Source organism: Lagenorhynchus albirostris, chromosome 14 (assembly GCF_949774975.1).
Source record: "Lagenorhynchus albirostris chromosome 14, mLagAlb1.1, whole genome shotgun sequence".
Classification (NCBI taxonomy): Eukaryota; Metazoa; Chordata; class Mammalia; order Artiodactyla; family Delphinidae; genus Lagenorhynchus; species Lagenorhynchus albirostris.
Genome location: NC_083108.1, coordinates 60,788,276 through 60,813,950, shown reverse-complemented (window position 1 = coordinate 60,813,950; position 25,675 = coordinate 60,788,276). Strand labels below are relative to the sequence as shown.

The following is a 25,675-nucleotide window of genomic DNA, read 5'->3' as shown; positions in this document are numbered from 1 at the left end:
CCACTTCCAGAGACATCATTACTTCCTACATGCTCCTAAAAAGGCCTCCAATCTCACCACCTTTCACCCTCAACCCTTTCCTCCAACCACCTGCCTTTCCTCTACCCTCAGGATCAGAGGGGAAAAGCTGGGGAAAGGGAGAGGGAGAGAAGACAGTCTTATTTTATCAAGTAAATCAAGGTTATCACTAGGACGTAAGAGGGGAGAGTAAACCGTCCACCAATGTTTGTCTGCAAGAAGCTGCTGACCTTCTTTCCCACTCTCCCTACTCACCAAGGCCCACAGGGTCTAGAGTCTAGAACCTCAGCAGCTTTAACTGATCATGCGAGAGACCCCTGCTCTAATGTTAAAACTGTGTTTCCAGGTATTTCAAAAGATCATGTAAGAACATGATCAGATAAATTAACTTACTAAATGAAGGCACAGGTTGCAAGAGTAACTTGTTTCTTTTTTTTTTTCCTTTGGAATAAACGACAATAACTTATACTCAATCACATTTAACAAAAACAACGAATAGAGACCAGAAACTTGGAGCTCCAGTCAGTGGTTTAAGCCGACAGCACAAAAAGCACATTTACATGATTTTATAAACAAGTAACAATGAAACATAACGGTTAATAAATAAATAGTAACACCTGATGAAATCTGAGAAACACATTCAGATTTCACTTTCACTGGAAGTACTGCAACAAAAGGGGAACCAAGAAAAAGATACGATTCCAACGATTCTGTGCAAAGTATATGGTGGTGGACATGCTCCCTGGTATAAAAGGAAGTACTAATACTAGGCAAAGGAGAGCTTCAGCATTAATTGTACTGCAATCGCTAAGTCAGAGGAGAAAGACACAGAAAGCTCACCTTTTCACCGTTGACACTAACACTGAGGACCCCGATGCTGACCTGCAGCCAGCGGTCGGCGGGATTCAGGACACTAAGGTAGGTTTGTGACGCAATGCCAATACAGCAAGCATGAGGAAACTTCAATTCCTCAGGCACTCTTACTTTCCCTGGGTAGAGTTAAAGCAGAGTCAAAATGCATACCCAACACCCCATCAAAAGCACAACTGGTTAAATGGAAATTTTTACAGAAGACGACCTGTTGACACCGAGAGCTATGGTTTTATAAAGTGCCCCAGATCTAAATAGGAGTCCCCAACACTGCATACGCCTCAGCAGAGACTGGTCATTAATTTTCTCCTGAGGCAACCAGCCCATGAGGAAAAACAATCAAAATTGATCAAACTAAAAAATTTACAGCTAATCAACTCTTAGATGCTATTGCTATCAGTAATCTCTTCCCTTTTTCTCCTATAAATGTAAGCCACTGCCTAACCTAATGAGAAATGATGGAGGCTCTAACTGATTTTTAACATGATGACCAAGCTTTTCACCATTCTTATGGGGTGACTGTGGAATTTCCTTCAGAAGAAAAAGAAGGCAAAACTAATCGTGCTGCAGTGGCCATGAGCACCGTGTCAGGAAAGCACAGCACCAAGCTCTGCTCCCAAGAGTGACCATCAGCACGAGCACAGGCAGCTCAGCCACTACAGGCGGGAGCGGAAGGGTGCTGCCTCTCACTCCCACACGAGTCACCCCTGAAGACTTAAAAACTGGCAGGAGACTCCCTCCTTCAGGGGGGTGATTCTATACTAGACGTTTCCTAGTTGAACCAACAATAGAATTCCAAGTTTGGAGCACAAGAGAGAAACAGAAAGACAAAGGCAGTGGGAGTTTTATCCGCGTTAAGTTTTTATGTTTTTCTAAGGCCACTCAGGGACCCTTGCACAGAAATACGTTATGGTCTGTGTTCCAAATTCAGGATAAAGAGAAAAGTTTACAAGAAATTCAGGCTAATCAGTATCTCCTTAAAACAAACTAGTTTTATGGTCCCAATTGAGAAAATTCAGTTTTTAAATAGCAGCAACCAACAAGCAGTAGCAGAGAAGAAAGCATCTTACCAAATCCTGACATCACTCCTGAATCCCATGGATCAATTCCACAGTTTGGACCAAGAGACTGCACAGTAAAAGGTTTGGCTGTACTTAGAAGACTCTGATTGAAGGCGTTAGAATACGGGTTACAAAGGGAAGAGGCAGCCAACAACTCCGAGCTGATGTTCTGTCCAAGACAAAAGCCCATGGCCACAGAGTTCTGGACGTGCTCTGCTGTGACGACAGCAGGATGACAGTTTCCCGGGAGCCCACAGGCTGTGGCGCCGCCGGCCTGGCACCGAGGCAGTGCTCCTGAGCTCAGCTGGGCACAGGGAGCCATTGGGAGGGGACGGCGTGCTGAGAGCGCGGGGCCCGAGGTGGGCACGTGCTGCCTTGAGGGAGCAGGGCCGCAGTCCTCGGTGCTGGGGAAGGTCTGGGGAGGGCCCTGGCCAACGAACGCACTGTCGGCAGCAGACGTGTCTACAGGAGTCACACGTCCACTGTCGGGCACAGGCCCCTGGCGGGACACGGGGAGGCGCGGCGTGGCTGGCAGGGCCCACTGGCCAAGGCCCAACTCCCTTGGCAGAGCCAGGCTGACCTGGTCCAGTTCACTGGGATTTGAGGTCACACCTGCCACAGTGGTTTCTGACAGATCTTCGCTTTTGGAGGAAAGCTCTCTTCTCGATCTAAAGTTCGGTTTTACATCTTCAAGTTCACTACTCAGAGAAGCAGTTTCAGTTTCTTTTTCTGTGTCCAAGTTCCTCTGGATAATATACGGTAACGCTCCTTTTCCTCTACTTTGAAATGGACTTTTTTCTCTCAACTTATCCGGAGCCTGCTCCTGAGATGGAACTGGACTGGCCTGAATAATTGTGGTGCTCAACGTACTGGGGACATCACTCTGTGTGACAAAAAATGTTTAGAAATTATCCACAGATAAAGTGAGTACTACAAATGCAAACCATGCTGATATACTCTCAAAGAATAGAGATCTACATGATGTTACCTCTCTGAAAAAAGGACGGCTTATACAAAGTACTTCAGTGGCTGTGAAATGCAGGATTAAAAGTTAGAAAATCTGCATTCATTGTTCTTCCTAATTTACAGGACAAGAAACGAGTGGTTTTGTTTAGTAACTTAGTGGGTAGGTTTAGGCACAGCTTAGCGGAGGAGGCCTGCACTGCACACCGCAAGTCATACGCAGCTCATTACAAACTGAACACTGTCACGTTCACGAAACACACCTAGGTAGTAAAATTCTAGCTTCTCCCACACAAATCTCTCAGACCTCTCTGCTTCCCTCCCACCCCCATGGCCATGACCCTGGCCTGAGCCTGTGCTGCCCCTCGCCTGACAACTCCGGCCGTCTGGTGTCAAATCCTCCTGGTTCTAACCTCACCCCTCAGTGCTTCCTCCACTGCAAGGAGCTTTCAAAACAACACAGAGCAGGTCTGTGTCCTACTTAAGAGCCTTCAAACTCCCAAATGTTACATCCACGATGTCGTGGTCTGGCCTCCCCTCCTCCATGTAGATGATTCACCGAAGCCATTCCAAACTTCTTGGGGGCTCTCAAATGCAGCGTGTTTTGCAATTCCCTGCCTCCCCCATGCCTGATTCCAGACAGTCCTCCCACCAAGCTTCACTGGACTCGCCACCTGGTCAGATTATCAGTCGCCTCCTGAATCTCTCACAGTGCATTTCACTACACGGCATGTCTTGCACGGCCTCCACCAGACTGAGAGCTTTTTGATGGCAGATGCTAAAATATTTGTACTTGTAGTGCCTACCCAGCACGAGCAAAACACACACACACACTTATTTTAAAGTTAAAAGAGCAACAGAAATTAGGCCTGAACTCAAGTCTGAGTCTTACATCAGTAAGACTTCAGCTCCAGAAGCCTGAGTAAAGAAATAACAAAAGTGCTCCCACCTGGTGGTCCTTAAGGCCACGATCTGAGGCCGTGGCGGGACAGGTGCTCTCTCGTTCAGACATGTAAGTCAGCCTGCTGATGCTGGCCTGTGGACTCGTCAGCTGGGATGACTCCCTCTCACAGGGGTGCTTTTGCAGGTGAGCTGCTGAACTGAAAGACTCCAGGGCACACCTGGAAGAGAGAACACCTGTGCCTGGACTTGTCCATCCCTTCACTTAACATCGTCTACACTGGCAGAAAGCCCTTCCTGCTTGCCTACAACCCTGTCAACCTGCACTACTTTCTGTCCCAGCTGCCATATACAACTCAACCCTAGACTCAATTCTTTTCACCCTTAATTATCTAAAACTGTAAATCATAGTCCTACTGAATGAAGTATCTGGTAAGCTACTGAAAAAGAAAAATGTTGTGGCAGTTTCATTAATAAATTTCATATACAGTCACATAACATTGTTAGCTGTTCATTCAGCAAAAGTTTACTGAATACCTGATATAGAGCAATGAGCAGAGCACTCGCCAATTCCTGCCCTCAAAGAGCAAAGATGGGGCTTCCCTGGTGGCGCAGTGGCTGACAGTCCACCTGCCGATGCAGGGGACACGGGTTCGTGCCCCGGTCCGGGAAGATCCCACATGCCACGGAGCGGCTAGGCCCGTGAGCCATGGCCGCTGAGCCTGTGCATCTGGAGCCTGTGCTCCGCAACAGGAGAGGCCACAACAGTGAGAGGCCCATGTACCGCAAAAATAAATAAAGATCTTTGATACAGATTGTTAAAAAAAAAAAAAGAGCAAAGATGAAAACAATCAAAGAGATAGGAAGAGCCACACCACGGGCAGGAATAGGAGCAGTGCAACTCTCGGCTGAGCTATCAAGCATGCATAGCAAAAGCCCCTTGACTCAGGTGTTATACATCTAGAGATTAATCCTAAGAAAAAAATTAGTGCTAATTATAAAGATTCGCTAAAAGGATACATCATATATCACTATCAATAAAACGTAGGCAATCTTAAACGTCATGTAGGAGAAAGGAGGCTATTGAAATTATGGCACAGACACACAATAAAACACTATGTAGCTGTTTTAAATCATGCTATTGACTACTAACCATTGACTCAGAAAGATGTTCAGAATATATTAAGTAAAAAAAAAGTTATAAAGCAATAAATAATAAGCTCCTGCATCTATTTAATACATGTGCCATATTCTGTCAGGTAGTCCCCAGCACAGGGCCAGGCCAGCCCAACAGAGGAGAGGGCCAAGCTGCCCCTCAAGGCAGAGTGCAAAATCACACTGGGTGGGAAACACCGTCACAGCCGCCTCTGGAAACAGCTGCCGCATCCCCTGAATACTCTGCCATTTAGTTTCAAGTCAGCCCTTAATCTGACTGTATTTTACCCATCATTTTTGTGCACAAAGTTCAGAATACTCAGGTGGCCAGCGGACACAGAGAGAAAATCCTATTTTGAATTCTGGATTTTTAAAAGGACCAAATCAAGATAGCCCTGACACAATACTAGTTAGTGAATCTCTAACCAATGGAGACAAAATATTAACCAAATTGCTTCAGGTCCTCTTTAGTCACTGAATAACATGCACCTGCGTGGGTTCTGTATGCACATGCGCACACACACATGCACACACATACTCACACAGACACCATGGGGCAGCAGGAAAAGAGTTCTGGGTACTGGGGTACGTGCTGAGTCTAGCTCCTTTGGTCGAAATGAACGAATGCATTTAGGTTGTATTACTTCAAGCAATGAGAAGTAAACTGTAAGAACACACAAACAAAAGAAGAGAAATTTCAGTCCGGATGTCAGACTCCAAAGGAAGCCAAAAACTGCCAAGGTGCCAGCCACACAGAACCTCAAGGCAATTCTGGAATTAGAAGCTCTAAATCAGCACTACGGACCTGCTGGAAGCTGGCTGGACGCTGGAAGACCAGCCAGCAGGAAAACTGGTGAGCAGCAAACTCAGTAGATAAAGGGCTCTCACCAGAAAGATGTGGCCACTCAACAGATCAACATTCTGACCAACATTTCACCGTGAATATTAAGAAACTTAATGAGTATGGGACTTCCCTGGTGGCACAGTCGTTAAGACTCCACACTCCCAATGCAGGGGGCCCAGGTTCGATCCCTGGTCAGGGAACTACATCCCACATGCTGCAACTAAGAGCTCGCATGTCACAACTAAGGAGCCCACCTGCCGCAACTAAGACCCGGCAGAATCAAATAAATAAATAAATATTTTAAAAAATTACATAAAAAACTTAATGAACTGGAAAAACCTGAAAAAAACCCATGAAACTCATTTTACCATAATACAAAAGTACAAGAAGGATTTCAATAAAAAGAAATGAATACAAAATGAATGTCCACATTGGAAGCCATGAAAGCATAGCTGATGCTACAGAAAAATCAGTGATATAAAGGATAAACACTTGAACAGCTCGGCTACCCCACAACACAGGGAGAACACATAAAGAAACGAAGATGAGGGACTTCCCTGGTGGTCCAGTGGTAAAGAATCCGCCTTCCAATGCAGGGGATGTGGGTTCGATCCCTGGTTGGGGAACCAAGATTTCACATGCCTCGGGGCAACTAAGCCTGTGCGCCACAACTATTGAGCCTGTGTGCCTCAACCAGACAGCCCATGTGCCGCAAACTACAGAGCCCATGCGAGCCCGCGCGAGACAACTAGAGTGAGAAAAGCTGCCCGCCACAACTAGAGAGAAGCCCGTACGCCGCAACAAAGAGCCTGCACGGTAAAACAAAAGATCCTGCGTGCCGCAACGAAGACCCAACTCAGCCAGAAAATAAAATAATAAAAAAATTTAAACAAACAGACCAAAAAAAAAAAAAAAAAGCACAAAGATGAGGAAAAAGAAAACAGGCATGGATGCCCAGAGAGGCAGTACCAGCTGCTGGGTGCAGGAGGAGGAGGGAGTCACAGGCAACAGGAAACAAAGTCTCCTCAGTGGAAGAGAGAACTGTGCGCAGGAAAATCAGCCACAAGACGCCAGCATGTTCATTTAAGCTGATGAGAAAAAAAGGAGATGAGCGAAAGCAGGAAGATAAAATGGAGCTGGATGCTCGGCCTCGGCAGGAACGCCTATCATGCAGCAGGAGAAGGGACAGGAGAACGAACCTCAGAATCTGCTGGTGTCCAGCTTCTTTCCCCCTAAGGCTGCAGTCTGGCCGTGGCTGAGAGGTGGGGGTGTGGGTGCAGGTGGCTGACCCGTAGGGAGAAGGAAGCCCACCAACAGTCACTTTAGAAAGGTCAACGTGACGCTCTCATTCAAAATATCTGACCAAGTTCATGAGAAAGTTCAGTATCCCCCTAAGATATGTTTCCTACACTTAATGAATAAGTGTATTTTCTTAGGGGCAAAAGAAAAAACAGGTGGGTCCAAAACTGAGACCATCCAGCCCAGCATTCTGTCTCTGATCATGCAGTAAAGGGCAGGTGAAGGAAAAAAAATCATAACAATATGTCTTTATAGAGCACTTACAGTTGTTATTAAATGCCTTCATATACAATTTTTTAAAATGTCAAGATCATAGAAAACAAGATGAAACTGGAAAGTACACGGGGGTTAAGAAACAAAAAAGAAAATACTACAAGGAATCTAGAAATCAGAAATGTGAAATGCAAACAAAATGAAAAAGTAAGAAAGAGGCAGGTCACTGTGGTGATGGCAAAGTTCTATGTCTCTGATTGTGGAGGTGGTTACACACATTCACACCTGTGATAAAATGACACAATTCTACCCACTTGCCCTGCCCAGGACAAGTGATTGCACAAGTGGTGATTCTGTGCAGCATCTGGGGGAGCTGGGGAGGGACATGGGGTCTCTCTATACTATCTTTGCAACTTCCCGTGGATCTACATTATTCTAAAATAAGTTCTTAAAGAAAGGATTACGAACAAAATAAATGCAGATCCCACATATGCAAGACTAGAGTTCCTGGGGTCAGGACCAATATCTTAATAAGTAATTTAAAAAAAAAAAACCTTTCCTAAATAAAAGAATGCTTGACTCCACATACTGAAAGGGTGCTGTGTGACAGGGCAAGGTGGCCATGAGGTCAACATAGAGACATAGCCTAACAAGGTTACTAGACTTGAAAGATCTTATTAGACTTGAAAGCATCTTTGGCATAAAGCTTACAAAAAGATCAAGTCAATTCTGAGGCAAAAACTGTTGCCATACAGAAAGTTTATTTTATTAAATCTATGGATTTTTTCTTTTATGGCTTTATAAAAGATCTTTTATATGTTCCTCTATGGAAAGATTTTAATAAGCAGAAAATTTTACCTAAGCAGTGAAATTATCATAAATGTTCCATAGTTTGAAACAAATTGAAATTATATTTGATATCCAAGTTACCTATTATGTGTTTCCCAAGATGCTCCTGGATTTTGCATATTCATCAGAAATGGTGTGGGTAAGCTAGAGCTAAGTATCCGGGAGAGCAAAAAATACAAGAAAGGAAAAAACCTTCTAAAGACTAGGAACTGTATAACTCATGTCACAAACAAAGGGCTACCCACTTTCCCTAATACGTCAAGGGCTCCGAGAAATGGAGACAAAAGAGACTATCAGTTCATGAGAAAAATGGGCAACAAACATGAATAGATATATGATACAAAAGGAAATATAAAGGAAAAGATGCTCATCATCACTCATGATTTAAAGTTATACTGAAATAGTTTTTTTTCACCTATCAGACTGTCAACAAAAAGTTTGATAAACATTCTGTTGGTGAGGTTGTGGGAAACAAGCTCTTTCCTAAACTGTTGGTGGAAAATTAAACTAACACAACCTCTACAGAGGGTTGTACTAATTTTAATAGGAACGTGAATGCATATACTCTTCGACCCAACAATCTCATTTCCAAGAATTTATCCTGTAATACATCTGCATGCGTGCAAAGTAATACAGATAAGGCTGGGATAAGTAACCTTGTGTAGCAAAACATAAGAAGTGTGTAAAGGACCCTCTATTGACTATAAAGAGGGATGAAAATAAGAATATACACTCATATCTGTGTATGTGCACAAACAAAGACCAGAAGGAAACCTAAGAAACCAGCAATAGCAGCTCCTGGTTAGAGGACTGGAGAACGAGGCAGACAATGAGCTTAATGGAGGGAAACACACACACGTGCACATTTATACACAAATACACAAACACATCTGATGAAGCATTACATTCACACTGTTCAAAGTTCTATGGACACACACATATACCTGTATATGTGTAAACTTTTGAAACAATGTTGACTTAAGGCATTTTTGAAAAATTAAAAAGATCTTATAACTTGAAGCTTAAGTTACCCTACAGGTTGTGCTAAAACATGTAAAATATTAGGATTCTTATCCTAACCTTTGAAAAAGCACTTATCAATCTCATTAGTATTAAAAACACAAATAATACTGTAAGATAAAAAAAAATCCAAAATTAAGTTATTTAAAATGCTGATAAGAAAACAGTAGAATGCACACCTTCAACAAACACAGATGGTAAGAGTGAAAGTCTTTAAGACTCTTTTAGAAAATAGTTTGCTAATCCAGAGAGCCTGAAAATATTCTTATCCCTGACTTGGTAATTTCACTTCTGGGGAAATCAGTTAAAACACAGGAAAAATTTTATAAGCAAAGTTGTTCATCTCAGTATCATTAAAATGGCAAACAAACAAAAAAGGTAAAATATAGTATCACCAGTATCGACGAGAAGCACCAAATAAAATGTGACAGATTCATTATGCAGTCTATAACATTAATTTTCTTTTAAATGTAGGAATTATTTTAATAAGTGAAAAAAGCAGGGTATGAAAATTTGCAAAGAAAAATATCTTGGAAGAAGTTCACAAAATATTTATGACAGTTACTTCTGAGAGACGAAGCTATAGATAACTAATTTTCTTTACACTTTGTTCCAATTTTCCTACACTGAGCATGTATTTTATTACTTAAAAAAAAAAAAAAAGGTTAAGCACCTACCCTGATAAACTATTTCCAGAAATCTCACTAGGAGAAGAATGACTCAGTGGAGAAGTGGAAGGTCGGAAGCTATCCTGGTCATCCTCCGAGCCACGTCCACCACACTCAGGAGAGGGATTTTTCAAATCTACCAGAAAGGTGTATTTTCCAATGAGAACAGAAAAAAAAAACACTCTGTGTAATTTTTTGAATGTGACCAATTACTCTGACACTTACCAACACTTTTAGGTGAGATTATGGAATGGTTTTCAAAAGTCACATGCTTTTCACTGTTACTTGTCTCACTAACATACTCATTTTGCCTCTGATATTTTCTACTATTCTGTGTGTCTTCATGCTCTTCTGACAGCCAGAGGGATACTACCCTGGGGTTCCTGACTAATGAGCTATCAAGGGCTGGAATGGATACGGAGGCAGCTTTTTCACCATCACCAGAATCTGGTGATTTATGGTCAATGGAATGTGTCTTCACATCAACCCCTGCACCCTCTCTCTCTCCCATATTTGTAAGAACTGAATTTGAAGAGTTTATCGTTCTCAGTGATGCCTGGTCCACGCTCTCTCCACTTTCACCATAAAAACCAGCTGCTGTGTCTTCTTCTGGCTCCCTTACACTTATGCTAGTAGCACCCAGGTCCACTGCATGGATGTCATGTGTAGTCCGTTCTTTGGACAAAGATAAATCCCAAGCATCAGACACACCAGCTCTTGAAAAGTTGTCCATTCCACTTTCATATCTACTAATTTCTGTTTTTTTAAGGTATTTCTCCATATCAAATGCGTTGGATCCATTACTTTTTTCCAGCTCATTAGGTAAGAAATGAGACACAGCCGAACAGTGCTTTTGTTTACCATCGTCCTGAGAAGTCTTCTCTCGGGTTTTATTTGAAAGTGCCTTGATCATGGCAGCGAGCTGGGAGGGGTCAGCGTTCACTGATGCATCTGCGATGGCAGAAGCAATGGTGCTTATCCTCAGCACAGAATCACCACCGCTAGGCAGTTCGCCTGTGCGTCTCTGGGGTTTGCTGTTGATGAGGAAAGTGTCCTAGAAATGAGAAAGTTCACATCAGTTCCATGGACAAGCACATATTAGTTTAAGCTTTATTTGTAAGTGCTACATAAGATCTGACGGCAAAAAGAAATTAATGGTATACCAGTTAAACCTCCTAATGAAAAAAGACAGCTGCTATCAAATTGATTTGTAGAGTACTCGGTCACTTACAAAGTCGGTTCATCAGTTGTTCAAAAAAAACCCTTCAGGAGTTAAAGAAATGCTAAAACTGAATCAGAAAATAATTTAAAACCAAAAAATTGAAATACTGAAATTGAGAAGCCATTGAGCCACAGTGACTGCAATTATGATTATTGGTAATTTCATTCAATTGTTAGATTTATAAGCAAGACGTAAATAGAAACCAGGGGTAAAATAATGAAATGGAACCAACAGCAAAGCAATATTAAAAAATGCAAATTAAGACTTCTGCCTCTAGTAATAGCAGACTAAGTGATGCAAACCAACTCTTGCTGACAGCAATTAGACAGCATATCCGAAAACATCTCTTAGAAGGCGCTGGAGAGCCAAAAAAGGAATAAAAAACTATGGGGCCAAAATCCAAGAGAAGAGAGCATCCCACAGAGGTGAGCCCAGTCCCAGGGATGCTCCACCCCAGGGTAGCTGCTTTAGGAAGAGGCTACTGCTAAGACATCAGGAAGCTTAAGAAGCTAAGAAAATCTTTTTTGAAACGATAATTTTTTAAAAAGAAGCTAAGAAAAGCTGCTCTATGGGAGTAAGGGTACAAAAATCAGGTTCAGAGTTTGCCAGTGATGAGGGGAAGGCGGTGACCATGGTAAACATCCATGCTTTAGGACGAGACCACAGAGGGCTACTCCCTAGGAGTAAAGGTGGCCCTCAGGGGGACTGGAGGCCAAGCTCCAATCAGCTCAATCCCAATAACTGAATTAAAGCAACCTGAGACTGCTACTGTTCCTCACTCAGAAGCAGCCAAAAATCCTGCCTGGAAGATCTCCCATGGCCTCAAATATTTCAGCAACTTTTCCTGTAAAAGTCCACTCCTCTATCAATGAATGACACACAATGTTCCAAGGTAATGTGGCCCACATCACAGAAAAACACAACTGTGGGGCTTGCAGACAGTGGATTATCAGAGTCTAAAACACATCTAAATCTAAAACATACTTAAGGAATTAAAAACAACATTAAGAACTCAACGGAAGACTAGAAATTATCAAGAAAGAACTAAATGTAAATTCTATAATTAAAAAATACAATGAAAAATTAAGAATCCAATGGACAGGGGGTTCCCTGGTGGCACAGTGGTTAAGAATCCATCTGCCAATGCAGGGGACACGGGTTAGAGCCCTGGTCTGGGAAGATCCCACATGCTGCGGAGCAACTAAGCCCATGCGCCACAAGTACTGAGCCTGCACTCTAGAGCCCATACTCTAGAGCCCCCGAGCCACAACTACTGAGCCCATGTGTCACAACTACTGAAGCCCGCGTGCTTAGAGCCCATGCTCTGCAACAAGAGAAGCCACCACAGGGAGAAGCCCGCACACAACGAAGAGTAGTCCCTGCTCAACGCAACCAGAGAAAGCCAGCGTGCAGCAACGAAGAACCAACACAGCCAAAAATAATTAATTAATTTAAAAAAAATTAGTATGTCTTACAAAAACCTTCCAGAAAATAAGAAAAATGAGACCAGCAAAACCTTGGTACCAAAACCAAACAAGGACATGGTAAGAAAGAGCATCAACCCACTTGTGAACACATATGCAAAATTCTAAATAAATTATTATCAAACTGAATCCAACCATCTATAAAAATGATAATGTATCATGACCCAAGTGGAGAAGAGCAGCTTTAATATTCAAAACCATGTCATGTAACTCACCACATCACCAAAAGAAAACTCATGTTCACCTAGATAGATGCAAAACAGCACTGGACAAAATTCAACCTCCTTATCAATTAAAATAAAACTAGCAAACAAATATTAGAAGGGAATTTAAAAAACCTGATGATAAATAAAAACCTAGAGCATCCATCAAATTTAAAGACAAAATACTATTGAAAATTTTCCCTCTGAGTCAGGGAAACCCAACATCACCACTTCTATTCACTGTTCTAAGATGCAGTCAAGTAAGGCCAGACAAAGAAATGAAGGTATAAAAATTAGAAAGGAACAAAACTGTTGGTATTCTCAGATAATGTAAGTGCATATACAGAAAAATCCAAAGAATCCATAAATAAAAATGAATTTAGCACGCTTGCTGGATATAAGGTAAGTATATTAAAAAACATGTATTTCTGTTTAGCCACAACAAAGGGAAAATTAAGTTCAGAAAGATAATATTAAAACACCACTTCAAACAATTCAGAAAGAAATCTAACAAATGATGTGTTAAAATCTCTGCACAAAAAAAGCCCCATAAAATACTGAGAGGAGGGCTTCCCTGGTGGCGCAGTGGCTGAGAGTCCGCCTGCCGATGCAGGGGACACGGGTTCGTGCCCCAGTCCAGGAAGATCTCACATGCCACGGAGCGGCTAGGCCAGTGAGCCATGGCTGCTGAGCCTGCGTGTCCGGAGCCTGTGCTCCGCAACGGGAGAGGCCACAACAGTGAGAGGCCCGCGTACCTCAAAAAAAAAAAAAAAAATACAGAGAGGAATTAGAACTTAAATGGAGGGACCTGTAATCTTCTTGGATTAGAAGATTCAATATTATAAAGATGTCAGTTTCACCGTTCTACAGATTAAACACAATCCCAACTTAAAGCTCAGCAGGGTTGCTAGTTGGTTGTGAAAGGTGACAATCTGACTTCAAAATATATATGGGAATGTAAAGAACAAGAACAGCCAAGATACTTTTAAAGAAAAATAAGAGGGGAAGACTTATTCTGCTAGATATCAAGACCTACTATAAAACTACACTATTTTAACAGTGTCATATTGACATAAGACAGATCCCAAATATCCATCAACAGTAGGGTGAATATATCAATGACAGAATATTTGTAATAGAATACAATACAGCAATGAAAATTAACTATTATACTTATCACAGTTGCATCTTGCAAACCTAAGTGGAAAAAAACGAAGACAAATATATGCTACTGGGACTTCCCTGGTGGCACAGTGATTAAGAATCTGCCTGCCAATGCAGGGGACACAGGTTCGATCCCTGGTCTGGGAAGATCCCACATGCCACGGAGCAACTAAGCCTGTGCGCCACAACTACTGAGCCTGCGCTCTAGAGCCCACAAGCCACAACTACTGAAGCCCACGTGCCTAGAACCTGTGCTCCACAACAAGAGAAGCCACCACAATGCAATGAGGAGCCCACGCACCGCAACAAAGAGTAGCCCCCGCTCACCACAACGAAGAAGGGCCCCCACTCGCTGCAACTACAGAAAAGCCCGCACGCAGCAACAAAGACCCAACGCAGCCAAAAATAAACAAATAAATAAATTTATATTTAAAAAAAATATATATATATGCTACTACATGATTTCTTGTATATAAAGTTCACAAACGGGTGAAACTGATACAGTGTCATAGGTCAGACAGGAGGAAGTAGTGTTCAGGAGGAACAAAAAAATGGCTCCTGGGCTGTGGGCAACGCTCTCTTTCCTGACCTGGGGTGTACATGGGTGTATAAGCTGTGATAACTCACTGACTGTAAGTTTGTTTTATAAACTCTTCGTACATTTATTGTACACTGATAATATTTAAAGGATACTTGTAATAAAATTGAGTAAGAAAAATGTTATGCATTTTTTACATGTGACTTTATCTTGATCTTGTATGAGAATTATGACAGCGAGGTTTTAGCTTTCCTTCATGAAAGGCTTAAAATACCTCTGTTTTCCCTTTATTGGCAGTTAATGTCACATCATTTTCATCCACTTGTGAAATACTCTCCAGTTCTTCAGCCTGAAGTGTAACTGATCCTTCACTTAGCTGTGCCTTTAAATCTCCTGTAGAAAATATGTAATATTCAACTTACATCTATATACTATCTCACAGAAACAATCCGTGGGATAAGGACCACTAAATATCCCAACCCCCCCACCCCCCACTGGAATATAGGCTCTTTAAGGACTAAAGCACATTTTATACAATTTCATGATACAATGCACGAGGCATTATACTAGCAAAAAGTAGCTGCTTGATAATTGTTATGTTAACCAAGAAAGTCTGATTTTAAATATTCATCACAATATTTATCATATTTATACTATCACAGTCCAAATCTGAGAACTTCTCTTTAAAAGTCCACCTAAATAATAAATATAATAGCTAAAATTCATTAACTCAGCAGTTTAATAGGCCAAAGTTAACCCAACCACTTGAACAGATTGTATTTCATTTACTTTTGTTTTTACAAAAGGATTTAGGTGAATTTTGGTTGACTTGTTTCTACTTTAGATTGAAAAGGCAATGTGAAGTTATATAAAAATCAAATCTGTAACTAATACTCAAAAAATTCAAAGTGGTATATACATTACTTTCTTCCACATAAAGAACATGATCACACAACCACTAACTTACAGGTTAAAAAAAAACTTCATTTAATCCATTACCTGAAAATAGACCATGGTTAAGATGAGCCATTTCTTTCTCCAAATTACTTCTTGATACATCTGATTTTCTTATTAGAGCAATAGGTTCTCTCTTCTCTGGTGATCTAATAAAATAACCAAATGATGGCTACAAAATAAACATGCCAATTATTTCCTTAGTTTTCAACTGCTTTGAGAAATTCTAGACTATTTTATCCTAATAGTGGCAACCTAGCTAAAACTGATTTCAACAAAATGATTCTGATTTTTCCATTTAAACGTATGTTGGGACTTCTCTGGTGGTCCAGTGGTTAAGAATCCACCTTCCAAGGCAGGGGACACGGGTTCGATCCCTGGTCAGGGAACTAAGATCTCACATGCCACGGGGCAACTAAGACCCCACACCACAACTACTGAGCCCACATGCCGCAACTAGAGAGAAGCCCGCGCGCTGCAATGAAGACCCGACGCAGCCAAAAACAAACAAAAAAACACAAAATAACATAAATTACTAGAAATGAACTTTACAAGTCCAGACAGGACCTTTTATTTCCTTACTGCTAGCTATCTTTAATCATCAGAATGAATATTATCAAATAATTTGCCCTTACTAAGAAATCCAAATTAAAACAACCCAGAAATGATACTTTGTTCCTCCAGTAATTGTTACTGAGCACCTGCTATGTGTCAGGCACTGGTAATAATCATCAGTGACATGTCAGTGAGAAAAAAGATATAAAACTTCCTGCCTTCCTGGAACTTACAGTACTTACAAGGGTATTTTATTTTACACAATAAATATGTCCTTGAAAATCTGTATTAAGATGAGATACATTCCTACTGCCCTAGATGAGCGTTCAGAAGGTCACATTCACGGACCTTGCTCAAGGGCAGGGAATTCCCACCTGGCTTCCTTCCAGAGCTCTCATGATAGACCTGAAAAGCAAATTCACTAATGCACTCAATTTTTGATCAATCTTCACTCGAGGATTTCCTCCCTTGATCCAGCAACTTGAACCAAGTAACATTTCATAACTAATACAAAATGACAGATCCATCTTTCCACTGTATGGTGTTTTGTCCAGCTGTTCAGAAAGGAATTCAGTTATGCTTCAACTTCTCTTATAATGTCAAAACCAATCCATCCAGGCAGAAAAATCTGCCTAAGTATTTACTCTCATTCTTTAATTCACTGCATAGACAGGACCCACAGTTCAGTTTCAAATTTTCCTGTAAGTCAACTTCTAACACCCTAGCTGTTTAAAATTATACTCTTAGTGAAATCCTACTTTAATACACACTCCCTCCGACAGCACTATGTCCCTCCATGAAATTCACCAACAGGTCCTTCGACTCTACCTCCAGAGGAAATCCTGAACCCTAGAACTTTTGTTTCCGTACTGCCATCCTAGGCCTCGGGCTTCATGGCATCTCCTCCACGTGCTAAGCCTCTGCCTGCTTCTCCTCCTCTGAGGCTCAGGAACCTCCTCCACCCGGCTCCTGTCACACCTGGAGATGGGCCGGGCACCCTGCCTCCAAGCACATCTCCCCAGTTTCCTTGAGATGAACCCGAGCCCTGCAAGGGCCCCTCATGACCTGGCCCTTGTCTACTTCTGCCATCAGACCACCGACCCGAAGCCCACTCACACGAGCTGTGGGCCTACTCTCTGCTTCTCCGATATACCCTCCAGCTCCCACCTCCAAGACTTTTCTGGGAACACGCTGCCTCCTCCCCACCATTCGGGCACCACCCCAGTGCCCCTCCTCAGACACCACTCTGACCCCCACAGGCGACACAGCTTCTCCTCACTCCTTCATACAATCTACCACTATCACTTGCATTTAAAACTTTTTACATGTACATTTTAAAAAACCAAAACACTCCTATATTTCAAAACATGTTTTTAGACCAGAGGTTTAAAAAATGAATCTTTGAATTCTTCCCACAACCAATGATATAACATCAGCAACCAATGAAACAGCAACTAACAGGGATGGAGTACTTAATGCACTTGAGGCCGTGCTAAACACTGTACGCGCACTATCACAGTATCCCCCCCAAAACTCTATAAGACAGTATTCCATTCTAGAAATTGGAAAATCAAGGCACAGAGGAGTTAAATACATTGTTCCATGCCACAGAACTAGTTAAAAGACAGAGCTAGGACTGCAGTCAGGGTACAGCCACTAAAAAACTGAAGCTCTTTACCACTATTCCACCATGCAGTCCCTATCCTGTCTCTGCTTTAAAGATACTCTGATCTAGCTACACCATCATAACCTTCAAAACATAAGGGCAAGTGAATTTAACCACTTCTAGAACACATGGTACTTACTCTTTTCACATTGTAACCACCACCAAGGCAACCGAGAGCTTCAGACCTTTGAGCAAAGAACTCTCCTAAAGACAGACGTAAATAAGTGGCATCGTCTTTGTCCAAATCTGATGTGCTAAGTGATCTCCTCAACAGACCATAATTGACTGAAGTTCCCCACGATGTATCCCCTAGGGCAACTGAAGTGTTCTGGGCATCTATATTTTCTTCCTAGGAAGAAAGTCATCATTTCATTTCATTTCTCCAGCAAGCCTTCTGTTTTTCTAATATATAAAAATACAAATTTCACTAAGGAAATTTAAATATTTAAAATTTTTTAAAATGTGGACAAATTCAAGCTTAAGCAGCTAATAAAGGTAATAAAGTCCAGAAAAAGAGAAATTTTTTAATACCTGAGTTATGATATGCATTGTTTTAACATATTGCTTAAGTTAAAGACTGATTGTCATTAATACAAATCTTTAGAAAGGAGTACATCTTCAAATAAAAACGAATAGCACTAAATTCCCTCATTTTAAAACATGGTAAAAAACAATATCTTTGAAGCCTATTAAGGCAATTTTTTTTTTTTTTTTTTTTTTTACTATTAAGGCAATTTTAAGTGAACTAATAAACACTATTTCAGTATGCCAGCTTTTTCTCAATTAATAATCTAGAGTCTGAAGGAAAAGGCAGAAATTGTCTAAACATGAGAAAAATCAAGATATAATTCTATACTCACTATGTATCTTTTCAGAAAGAAATGAACATTTTGCCTACATTTAAATACAAGAAAAACTCTAAACTTTGGTTAATGTCAATAAAATACAAACCTGCATAAACTGATGCTCTTTATTAAATTCTTCTTCATCTTGTGCAATCAAATCCAATGCATCAGCTTAAAAAAAGAATAAGTTTTATAATTATATTGCACTGATGCCTAATTAAATACTAGCATATAAATATAACATAGCTAGTTAGGAAAATGAAATATTAAAGAAATAAAACTGAAAGAAGTATGTGAAAGCTTCCATCACAGAACTGATGCATCTGTATTAAGCACAATAAGAGCATGTGGTTCTGAAACTTTTGGTAATAAACACCCTACTGTGATTGATTTCATCAGGTACTAACTTGTCCTAACTTACTAATGGGGCTTTATAATGTAAGCTTTTTATAAAAGATTCACATTAACTTCAGCCTTGCAGTTTGGCACACATGAGTTAAGGTACCTGCCCATGAATACCCATGGAATTTCATCTGGAACATCAGATGGACAAGCCACTATGTAAATTTGTCATGAAGATGTCTGCTGGGGTGCCAACTACCTGTTTGTCCCAACACCCAGGACTGTCCTAGTTTTTGTTTTTGTTTTTGTTTTTTGCGGTATGCGGCCACTGTTGTGGCCTCTCCCGTTGCGGAGCACAGGCTCCGGACGCGCAGGCTCAGCGGCCATGGCTCACGGGCCCAGCCGCTCCGCGGCATGTGGGATCTTCCTGGACCGGGGCATGAACCCGTGTCCCCTGCATCGGCAGGCGGACTCTCAACCACTGCGCCACCAGGGAAGCCCCTGTCCTAGTTTTTGAAAGGAAATATCCCACATCCCAGCAAACCCCATAGCCTAGGCAAACAGGAACAAGTGTTCACCCAGTGTCTGCCCTCAAAGTTCCGAATGAGCAACTCAGTTCACCTTAGGGAAACCAATGGGCACGCAGCCCTCCATCTCTAGGCCAAGGCCACAAGGCTGTGGTAAGTGAGCAGAGGGCCAGGTGTAACACAATGGGGAGAGAGGACAGAGGCAGGCTGAACAGCAAATGATCCTGCTCAAGGCATTAGAATTTAAAAGGATTTTAAACATGTTGGCTGAATCAGAAAAGTCTGCAGGTTAGACTCTGGACTTCCCATCTGCTACCCATTCTGCCTCTGCCTGGTGCTTCCAGACAGTGGCTGGAAGGGGAGGAGTGAACAGCAACCCAGAAGGGACAGTCCACTCATGGCCCAAACAAGATAGATGTCCCTACTCTCATCAGTCCATCAGGGGCTAACCCAATCCAAACTACCCTTCTGGAAGCCCTGAGGGCCCAACACTAACACCTTGAGAGACAAAATGAGAACAGACACAGGAGGCTGTTTCCAGCAGGGAGAGGAGAGCACCCACCAGAAGTAGCTCAGGATTCTGACTTGTCAGGGCAGTGCTGGTTCCTTACTTTGCGATCCCACCACCTCCCACATAAACACGTTCTGAGCCTACAAGTCTATGAACGAGCATCGGGAGAGCCAGGAAGCTCCAGAAGTCACATGCAGAACAGTTATCTTCCACAGGAAATATTTTTCTATGAAGATTCTCTGTGGGGTCCATGCCTCAAAGTGTTAAAAACCACTGCTCTAAAGTGTGAAAAGTATCAACCAACCAAATCTAAAAGCCAGGAGAGGGTAAATAGGAAATCAGATCGTAAGAAGGTAACCCAGAAAAACTTAATTTACTTCAATGAGTTAAAATATTGTATTTTTAAAATCATTAAGTAAACAGCTTCAAATGCTATTTTATTATACTCCTGAGTACTTTTTCTCTGGACTTTAAGACTCTTCAATTAAAGAAAAGTCTACAGTGACATTGTTACCACGTATGCTCATCAGAAATCACTCACAGATTATGAAAAAGCAGAACTTCATTTCTTACAAGAATCTCTGCCCAATTTTTTGCCAAATCTGCAACCACAGTCCTCTCCAGTGCCACCTGAACGCTTTTGTTATTAAATTCTGAAGCAGCAATACCGTTCCCCATCCCCTGCCCGATGTTTAAATCCTAGGTCACAAGCAGAAGTGGCAGCTCACATGGCTGAGCTGTCAGAGAGGGGGAGGCAGAAATGGGGAAGTGGGAATGGGGAAGTTTTAAGTTTCATTTAAAACTACTTTGAGGACTTCCCTGGAGGTCCAGTGGTTAGGACTCCGTGCTTCCACTGCAGGGGGCATGGGTTCGATCCCTGGTCAGGGAACTAAAACCCACAAGCTGCACGGCACAGCCAAAAAAATTAAATTATTCATTTATAAATAAATAAAACTGCCTTGTTATTATAAAATTATGCCCTTGGTCCAAGCTTCCTCTTCTGAGTATCTCCTCTTACATTTTCAACATTTCTTTTCCTGTCGTATAAAGTCTCCCATTCCATTCACGCTCCCCCAGCCCAATTCCCCTTGACTACTTCATCCTTTCTTTCCTCCCATCAAACTTTTCCATAGTTTTCAATAATCATCTTCTCCATTTCCTCACCACCAGTGCTAGTCATCCTTTCCTACTCAGCTTCTGTTCATTCCCTAACCACACAGATGGTTTCATGAAATTCCTCCACTATCTATTTTATCATATTTCTCCTTTAATAGTAACATGCCCACATAGTTCTAAATGCAGAAGGCATAGGTACATTCTGCTTCAATAAAGAGTTCTTAGGGCTTCCCTGGTGGCAAAGCGGTTCAGAGTCTGCCTACCGATGCAGGGGACGTGGGTTCATGCCCAGGTCCGGGAAGATCCCACATGCCACGGAGCGGCTGGGCCTGTGAGCCATGGCCACTGAGCCTGCGCGTCCAGAGCCTGTGCTCCGCAATGGGAGAGGCCACAAGAGAGGCCCACGTACCGCAAAAAAAAAGAGTTCTTAGAAATTAACCAAAAGACGTAACAGAATACAATACTGCAAGTCTCCCTCATCACTGGCCCCACTTCCACACCTCCAGAAGCAACCAACATATGCAGCACCCCGTGAAACCCCTCACTAGTTGAGAACCTACTGACCTTTGAGTTCTACAAGTAGCTAGGGAGCCCTGTAATTAGTTTCTTTTTTTTTAATCTTTCCACTGTATGTATTTACAAATGTGTGTCTTTCCTTCTTCCACCTCTTTATGCAAATGTTGGAATAAGATTTTAAATAATTTATTTTGGTGATCTTTCCCTTACCAGTACCTAAAGAGCTCCGTTTCCTTTTATTACGGCCACAGGGTACCCCCTCGTATGGATGTACCTTATCTAATTAGTCCCTGTTTTGTACATCCACATTGCTTCCAACCTTCTGTGATGATGAACAATGTACACACACATCCTATATATCTGTGCAGGTGTAGCTGAAGAATAGTTCCCAGGGGAACTGACTTTTAATTTCCTTTTCTATAAGCTGTTTACACCCTTTGCCCAGTTCTACACTGAGTAGTTGGTCTTTTTCTTATTGTTTATTAGCACAATTTACATATTTGGGAAATGGGCCCTCACTCTGTAATATGAATTGCAAATTTTTTTCTCAGCTTCATCACTAACTTTTAAAAACTTTTTACCAAAGTATAATATACATTAAAAAGTGTACATAAGTGTGCAACTCAATGAATTCTCACAATCTGAACACATCTGTGTTGCCAGATCAACACCCCAGATCAAGAAAGAAAACATGCCAGCACCCAAAACGCCCCGAGCTTGCTTCCTGTCATGGCATGCCAACCCGAGGGTAGCCACTATCCTTGCTTCTTACTCCACAGAGCTGGCTACATACACGGCATGTATTGCTAGTCAGCCTTATCTCATTCAACATGTTTGTGAAATTCATCACGCTGCCGCAAGTAGCTACACATCCTTCATTCCCATTGCTACACAGCATTCCAAAGTAGGTATAAACACAATCCATTCCAAGGTCAATGGGAATTTGGGAGTTTCTAGTTTGAGACTAATACACATAGTGCTGCTACAAACATTTTAGTGTATGTCTTTTGGTGAATATATACACCCTGAACACTGGGTATATACTTGGGTGTAGAATTATTGGGTCATAAACTATGAAGTTCGTAAAGTTCACCTTCATAAGATACTGCCAAACAAGTTCCAAATGGTTTTATCAATTCACACTCTCACCAGCAACACATGAAAATTCCACAACTGATGACTTTTCAAGTGACAGGGTCCCTAACCAGTGTCCAGCCTGTGCCTACTGTCCTTTGTAAATCAAGATATCACTGACAACTATAACTTAACCTCCAATTTCTGACTCATATTTCCAACTACTGAATATCCCCACCTCAAACCACAATCATCCAAAATTTTACCATGTCTTCTGATTTTTCCCATCTCAGTTAATGGTACTGCCATTTTCTCAAAATAACTTAGACCCCAAACCCCCATCTTTACTTACCTCTCTACTATCCGCTGAAATCCAGTCACCAAATCCTAGCAATTTTATCTCCACGTCCCTCATGAGCTATTTTCTTCTCATTCTCACTGTGACATCCCGATTTCTACAACACCCTAAGGAACCTACCATTTAACCGACCATCGAGGCCAGAGGGAGACTCACAAAGCAAGCTGGACAAGCATCTTCAGAGGCTCCCAAGTGCCACCAGGCACGGCTCAGCATGCAGTCCAGCCCCACCCGATCCCTGGCCCAGTCTTACCACTCTGGCTTCATCTCACCATGTCGCGTTACTCTCCCCTTCCCATGTCTTGCCGTAAATGCCAGCCACGCTGGGTTATTTACCATTCTCAAGACACGCCCATGCTTCCTCATCTCATCCTCTTTCTTTGGGTTTTCTATCCACTTGGAACTTCTCATGCCCAAAATATTTACCTGTTGAAACTCTACCTCAAAATCCACTTCCTATATAAAATCCTCTGCTACCCACTCATGCAAAAGTTATTCCTCCTCTCAACTCCAAACGATGCTGTTGTTCTGTATTCTCATCTTATCCCTCTTAGCTGATGGACGGTTTCCTAAGGGCTGGAAACATGCCTTATCGACTGATCTCTGTACTTCCACATCAATGGACATTAGGAACAGCTTAGTACAAGCAGCTGTTAGAGTACCTTCTTCCTCTGGCACCTTCTGAGCCTATTAAAAATAAGACTGAGGGGGGCTTCCCTGGTGGTGCAGTGGTTGAGAGTCCGCCTGCCGATGCAAGGGACACGGGTTCGTGCTCCGGTCTGGGAAGATCCCACATGCCACGGAGCAGCTGGGCCCGTGAGCCATGGCCGCTGAGCCTGCGCGTCCGGAGCCTGTGCTCCACAACGGGAGAGGCCACAACAGTGAGAGGCCCACGTACCGCAAAAAAAAAAAAAAAAAGTACGACTGGGCTTGACAGGCTCCTCGTTGTCTTTCCTCATTCCAGGTTTAGAGGCGCTCAGGCCCTAGAGGCCTCAGTGGCACAGCAAATGTCCACAGGCCAAGGCTCACAATGCTGTGCGTTCTGCAGCGTTTTCCTTTCACGGTCAGAGATTCTGCTAATTAACAAATCTAACTGAGGTTCCTAATGCTCTCATCCTCTGAGATTTCATTTATCTTTCTCGACACTTTTCTCCCATTTCTTCATTACTGAGCTTTTACTCTAAAATGGATTGGCTTTTGTAACTGCTCATTTATCAGAATAGTTCTTTTGTTCAAGACAATTTATAAAGTGAGAAAGTAAAGCCTAAGGTGCTACTAACTGCAACACACATGCTCTAAAGTGACTCACTGTCCTTACTTAGGGAAAGGCTCGGCTCAGTCCAGTGGTTAGCAATGACTGACTCAAGCCTCTGTTCCTAGAGAAACAAGTGAAGTGCTAAGTACATATCCAGAAGGGATTTGATGTGGCCGACCAAGATGTACATGGTAATCTCAGAACACCGTCAGAAAATGAAAATGGTTCAGAGCAAAGGCTATCAATACACTTACAGCCAGATCTGAAGTCTTCATTCATCTCATCACTTAGAGACACATTTACATCTTGTTCTTTATCAAAAGCTGTGTAATAGGCAAGATCAGTGACCCATCTGCCCTCCTCATTCTGATAGACCACACTCTGTGATAGATCCGTTTCTAGAAAATAAAATTCCAGAGACATCCAATGACACATGCAACAAATAAAATGATACAATATTCTTAATTTTATTTAGTTGACTTATCTTAGTTATCAACAGTACTGAAATCTGCCCAAAACTAATTAAAGGAAAATCCATTTCCCCAAAAGAAAAGTATCTCTCTGATGGTGAAAAATCCAGCCTTAATCACAGTAAAAGTCCATCATGGAGGAGAGGGAGGAAGGAAAAGATGACTAATAGTTAGAAAGGCACATTTCCACCAGATCTGTGAATAAAGACACCATTTTTTAATCCACAGAACACTTAAATATTTTAATAGGAAGTTTCACTTGGAAATATATCCTATTCAAAATGTGTATAAGCATTTTTACATATTTCTTACTTTTATTTTGGAAAAAAAAAAAGGCCCACTTACGGTCCTTGCTCTTTCCAACGGATTCATAACATTCACACGTTTGCCTTTCACTAGTGGGTGACCACAGAGCGTCAGCGGAATTAAATGCATTGTCACTAACAGACTTCAAAGATGCTACATCCACATTTTTTTGAATGGACACTTGAGGCATCTCAGTGTCTAAAAATCTATCCACAGGCAAAACTGTTTCTGAGTCTGACGCCAAATGCTTATTTTGATGAGGAGATCCTGCATCCAGCTTTAAAGGGTCTATCAATCCAAAATCACCTTTACTGGCATTTGTGTCGTGAAAGTAAACCGGGTTAAGTTTCGCATTAGCAGCCCTGAGAGTCTTCGCCAGAACTTCTTCTCTTCCGCTTTCCTTTAAAAATTAAATAACAGACCAGAAATAAGTTTTGTTTTTCATAACTCGTTCCAAAACAACCAAAAAAGTTATACAGTTGACATAATATATTTATTCTAGAAAGGAACAGACTACACAATATTCTTCCAGACTATATGTGGACCAATCGTAAGGAACTTACCAAAACCAAAATTCAAAATGTGGTCATGGCAAACACACACCAACAGATTCAGATACCAAAAGTGGGGCCAATATGCTCACTACGGCACAGGATGTTAGAAATGTCAGTTTAACTTTTTTAATTATCACTGAAAGTCTCTAAAAGGA

The 25,675-nt window shown here is 41.8% G+C and overlaps 1 protein-coding gene across 1 annotated transcript in view; it reads right to left on the bottom strand.

The window, feature by feature from the left end:
• Nucleotides 1-25,675, bottom strand: part of CEP192 (centrosomal protein 192) — a 93,835-nt gene that overhangs the window by 42,817 nt on the left and 25,343 nt on the right. The window contains exons 9-19 of the mRNA XM_060122059.1: nucleotides 25,006-25,366; nucleotides 24,445-24,588; nucleotides 18,598-18,662; nucleotides 17,786-17,995; nucleotides 15,471-15,597; nucleotides 14,746-14,864; nucleotides 10,086-10,914; nucleotides 9,870-9,996; nucleotides 3,862-4,033; nucleotides 1,959-2,832; nucleotides 859-1,007 (exon numbers count right to left, since the gene is read on the bottom strand). Of these exons, the coding sequence (XP_059978042.1) occupies nucleotides 859-1,007; nucleotides 1,959-2,832; nucleotides 3,862-4,033; nucleotides 9,870-9,996; nucleotides 10,086-10,914; nucleotides 14,746-14,864; nucleotides 15,471-15,597; nucleotides 17,786-17,995; nucleotides 18,598-18,662; nucleotides 24,445-24,588; nucleotides 25,006-25,366 (3,177 nt within the window). The remainder of the gene's footprint in view (nucleotides 1-858; nucleotides 1,008-1,958; nucleotides 2,833-3,861; nucleotides 4,034-9,869; nucleotides 9,997-10,085; nucleotides 10,915-14,745; nucleotides 14,865-15,470; nucleotides 15,598-17,785; nucleotides 17,996-18,597; nucleotides 18,663-24,444; nucleotides 24,589-25,005; nucleotides 25,367-25,675) is intronic.